Source organism: Onychostruthus taczanowskii, unplaced genomic scaffold, assembly GCF_017590055.1.
Source record: "Onychostruthus taczanowskii isolate IOZ18803 unplaced genomic scaffold, ASM1759005v1 scaffold5, whole genome shotgun sequence".
NCBI classification, from domain to species: Eukaryota; Metazoa; Chordata; class Aves; order Passeriformes; family Passeridae; genus Onychostruthus; species Onychostruthus taczanowskii.
The window spans coordinates 3,398,910-3,403,976 of record NW_024502568.1 but is presented as its reverse complement, the minus strand read 5'-3'; the positions used below and the strand labels follow the sequence as shown (position 1 = coordinate 3,403,976).

At 43.9% G+C, this 5,067-nt stretch overlaps 1 protein-coding gene across 1 annotated transcript; it reads left to right on the top strand.

Annotated features, from left to right (window-relative positions):
* On the top strand, nucleotides 1-1,308 carry LOC121341859 (D(1)-like dopamine receptor). Its single transcript, XM_041415752.1, has one exon. It carries the CDS (start codon nucleotides 1-3, stop codon nucleotides 1,306-1,308), a length of 1,308 nt encoding a protein of 435 aa, XP_041271686.1.
* The last annotated feature ends 3,759 nt before the right edge of the window (nucleotides 1,309-5,067 follow it).

Sequence of the window (5,067 nt, the reverse complement as noted above, 5' to 3'; positions counted from 1 at the left end):
ATGGGGAGCGCGGCGCTGGGGGGCGGCCCGTGGGTGCTGCGGGCACTCACCGGGTGCCTGCTGGGCGCCCTGGTGCTGAGCACGCTGCTGGGCAATGCGCTTGTGTGCCTCGCCATCCTGCGCTTCCGCCACCTCCGCAACAAGGTCACCAACTGGTTCGTGCTGTCACTGGCCATCTCGGACCTCTGCGTGGCTCTTTTGGTGATGCCCTGGAAGGCGGTCACTGAGGTGGCTGGAGGCTCCTGGCTCTTTGGCAGCCACTTTTGTGACACCTGGGTGGCTTTCGACATCATGTGCTCCACCGCCTCCATCCTCCACCTCTGCATCATCAGCCTGGACCGGTACTGGGCTATCGCCAGCCCCTTTCGCTATGAGCGCAGGATGACGCAGCACCTTGCTTGTGCCATGATAGCCGTGGCCTGGGCTCTCTCCATCCTCATCTCCTTCATCCCCGTGCAGCTACACTGGCATAAAGCCAAGGACAGTAGAGATTCGGGCTCCTGGCTACCTGGGACACCCCGCTGTGATGTCAGGTTGAACCGCACTTATGCCATCACCTCCTCCCTTATCAGCTTCTACATCCCCGTGGCCATAATGATCATCACCTATACCAGGATCTACAGGATTGCCCAGGCCCAGATCCGCCGCATCTCCACCCTTGAGAGAGCAGGGGGGCAGTGGCCAGCGCCTGGCAAGGAGCCCACCTCCTCTTTGCGGAGTTCCTTGCACAAGGAGACCAGGGTGCTGCAGACCCTTTCTATCATAATGGGAGTCTTTGTTTGCTGCTGGCTGCCCTTCTTCCTGCTGAACTGCCTGCTGCCTTTCTGCCAGCCCAGCCTGGAGGAGGACCCTGAAGGGCAGTCACTCTGTGTCGGCCAAACCACCTTCAACGTCTTTGTGTGGTTTGGCTGGGCCAACTCTTCGGTGAATCCAGTCATCTATGCTTTCAATGCAGACTTCAGGAGGGCTTTCAGCAATCTCTTGGGCTGCCAGTGCTGCTGCTGTGGCACACCCGAATCCCCTGTGGAGAGGGTCAACTTCAGCAATGAGCTGGTTTCCTATCACCATGACACCACCTGCCAGAAGGAAGGAGCTGTCCCATCGTCGGTGCCTCCTGCTGCCACCACTGCCTGGGTGCAGCCTGTGCCCCATTCCATAAACCTCCAGGGAGAGCACAGCAATGAGGAGATGCCTATGGAGAAGAGAATTGTGACTTCTCAGACACAGACTGCCCTCGGCAGCAGCCCCAGCAGTTGCCAAGTGCCAGCTATTTTGCAATTGGATTGCGAGGCAAAGCCATCCCTGTAAACTGCTGCCCCCATGCAGGACTTGGTCAGTGTGAGGAACCCCATTGCCTTGTCTCAGAGGGATGAGTGATTAATCACTTCTCGTGCACACAGCCACCACACAGGGAGAGTTCTTTCTCTCTCCATGTAAGCTCCCCATGCCAGAGGGATGGAAAACACTGCTCTTACCACACAGGGGTGATAGGCATATGGAGCCATTCCTAAGGCACACAGCAGCCACACATTTACCTCTTCCCATAGCCACCTTCACCGCTTACTCACAGTCATTAGACATCTCTCATGCAGTTAATCACCCCCATTCTACAGTCAAATTTGAGGTATATATTAAGAATAGTGAGATAATTAGATCAAAGTAAAAAACCCTCATAGTTCAGGCAGCCAATCCCTTCAGAAAGCAGAAATATAATATGATCCACAAAATAAAGATTGACTACGTCATCTCTGTCAACCCATTTCACTCCTTGCAAATATGAAGATAAAAGGCAGAGCAAATAGATGTTGGATGGCTTGCAGGAGAGAGAATACTGGGAAAACTATGATTGTTTCAATCTGTGTAGAAGGGTTCAGCAGACATAAAGGCAATACAGTGGCATCTCATTGCCCTCTGTTTCTCTGTCCACTACTTAAAGGTTCTGCTGCTGATCATTTAAAACTATGGTCCACTAACCACCATTCTTGCCCCATGTTTTCTGTCCCCCACCTATGGATTGCCTTTGATTTTCAGGAAGATTATGAAAATGCAACTGTCCAGAGACATAAAGAATGCTTACACTGCAAGAGCTTTCTTGAGCATTGTCTCATAGAAGGCAAGGCATATGTCTCAAACTTTTCAGAACAGTGATCTGTGCTGAAAGGACAGCAGCAGAAAAGAGACTCTCCTCCCAGTGATCCTGCTCCCTGTGATTTTAAACCATGTGTAGTTCTTAAATCCCTATATGCATTTTCCCCATCATTAGTTCTTTTGGGAAAATATGCTCGTGCTACCCTGCTGTTTTCAGGAGTGTGTCCTTGCGGAATACTTGGGTGTGACTGCAATCTGTTCTTCATGGGCTACAGCGGCAGGACAAGAGGTAATGGGCTGTAAGGAAGACCAAGGCAAGAATCTGTAAAGACTTTCTAAGAATAAGGATAATTAAGCACTGGAATAGATTGCCTAGGTAAATTATGATATCTCTCTCAGTAAAATGACTGTAAGCTTCTGTCAGATATGAGAGTGACAAAGCTGATCCTGCCTTGGGGCAGAGGCAGAGGGTAATGGTCTCTTGAGATCATCTCTAGTCCTGCTTCACTATGACAATGTGTCTCCTTAGGAAGCATTCAGCTTAAGGTGTTTGGCTGTGGGGTTTTTTGCATGCAATTATCCTTAGATGCTTTCTGGAAGGCAAAAAAGATACAGATAAGAACTTTGAGATGCTATTGGTATACTTCCTTTCTTTTAGTGATTATCCATGTTTCTGAGCATTTAACTACTATCATTCAGGATGCCTAGTGTCTCCTCTGGAGAGCAACACTGAAATAAACCTGGTGTTGCCTTAAAAAAGATACAAAATATTTTTTTTGTTTTGATTCCCATTGATTAGTTTCTAGATTATCATATATTAACTGTACATGGATTCAGGTGTTAAGGATTCAATTTGTATTTTCCTTGATATATTTCTTTCTTACACAAACCAGAAACACATGAGAATGTCAGAGTCTAACTCTTTAAAAAAAAAAAAACCATCAACCAACCAACCAACCAAATCAACACATGAGAATGTCAGAGTCTAACTCTTTAAAAAAAAAAAACACCAACCAACCAACCAAATTTATATCTTCAAGCTCTAAGAGACATCTCATTCCATGCTCTCCACACTAAAACCCATCCTGGGGAGATACTGATAAACCTGACAAACACTGCCCTGAATTGTGACTTCCCAGCTGCCTGCTACCCTCCTGTTTCTGTTGCATGAGCTTCAGCTGGCTCATCCCTCAGAGAGGGAACTGTCCCTGCTCTCACCCCTTCCAGCTCATGGGCAGGCACTCTTCTGGCAGTTGAGGCCACACATTAAATTATTATGCATAGGAGATTTATTTTTTTTTTAGTATGTGTACAGTCTCATTATTAGTGATAAAAGATGTTAATTAATGGAAGAGAAAGACTTACCTTCTCCCAAGGTTTGCCCTGCTATGGGAGCTGTCTCACCCAGGAATTAGGCTCCACTTTCATTACCACTCTAAATTACTATTTAGAGTGGTGATGAAAGTGGTGAAGGGCAGAGTGGGTAGCAGAAATGAAGCAATGGATATATTTGAATGATGTTTTCTCTTAAGAGCAATCAAAAATGCATGGTAGATTCAATCTATGAAACTATATTTGTGTTAAGAATGGAAAAAGCTATTTATGTCAGTGCTTGTGGTCATAGTTTAAATATGCTTCATTAGCAGGTCAGATTGTTCTGACACAATACAGTGTACATTTTCCTGAAGAAAAACTCCTGGTCTTTACTGCATCTTTTTAAAGTGACAACTTGGAATTGTTTTTTGTAAGTGATGGTGGAAATAAGTGTTTGTAGCTAGTTGCTAATGGTTATTACTGATGTGCAGATGACACACATTACAGTCGTTTACAGTAGTAAGGTCTGCTGCAGTAAGTGCAGTGTAATCATCAATACTGCAATAAATTTCAGAAATTGCATATTATAAACTCTTTATTCTCATTTTCAGTAGCATATTACTGAAGATACTTCATATGAAACTACACCACATAGCTATTCAGACTACATCTGCTGTTGCTGATTTAATAACATATAAATATTGACACTCTATGTAGTTTTATTTTCCTAGACTGAGAGTCATTCTACAGATCACCCATTTCTGTGAATAGCAAATGAGCAAGACTCATTTTTCCTAACAATTTTTTGCAATGATTAACTGATTTCTGACTGACATTCTTCTCATGACAGGGCAAGCTACTGTGTTAGATTACACAAGATTCAATTAATATTGATAAGAGATATTAAAGATAAGAGATTAAATCTCTTAAGATATGTGATAAGAGATATTAAAATTATTACAATGAGCCAAGGTTTACTTCAGCAGAAATTAAGAGGCAAAATTTTTTCCTATTTACACTATTGCAGCCACTCAAAGGAAGTATCTTTCAAAGCAAAAACTTGGCAGGGCTTTGTTATCTATTTCTGGGTCACAACTTTCTTGGTTTGGCAGGGCAAAATAAAGGTATTTTTTAATTAAGTAAAGGGGTTTTTAGTGGAGATCTATGGCTATTCCTCAAACACACTTTTTATAACTCAGATCACCAAATCCACTTATCTACCTCTAGATTCAGCACAGTGTGTGTGAGGCATTTCACTGACTAAAAGCAGTTCATGGCCATGCCTAACAGTACCACATTTGCAATACCATTAACGTCACAGTGACCTAAAAATAACTTCTAAATAGCCTTGGTGTCAAAACAGTCCAACCTCACAGATACCTCATTAAAACACTTTTGTTAGCCAGTCCCTAAATGTCTGAATCAAAACACAGTTCAGTGCAGCAAAGTACAAGTGGTGGGATTTGCAATGTATGCCAAATGCCTCTCCTGTTCAAATAATTCCCACTGTCTTTCCTCCTGTCAGTCTCAACCACCTGCAGGTCTTGTTCCTTTATCATATACTTGAGATAAATACAAAATTCTTGTGGTCATACAAAAAAGCTCAGGTAGTGGAGTTTATGGTCATGCCAACTTTAGCAAATGAAGAATCCAGTGGAAATATCC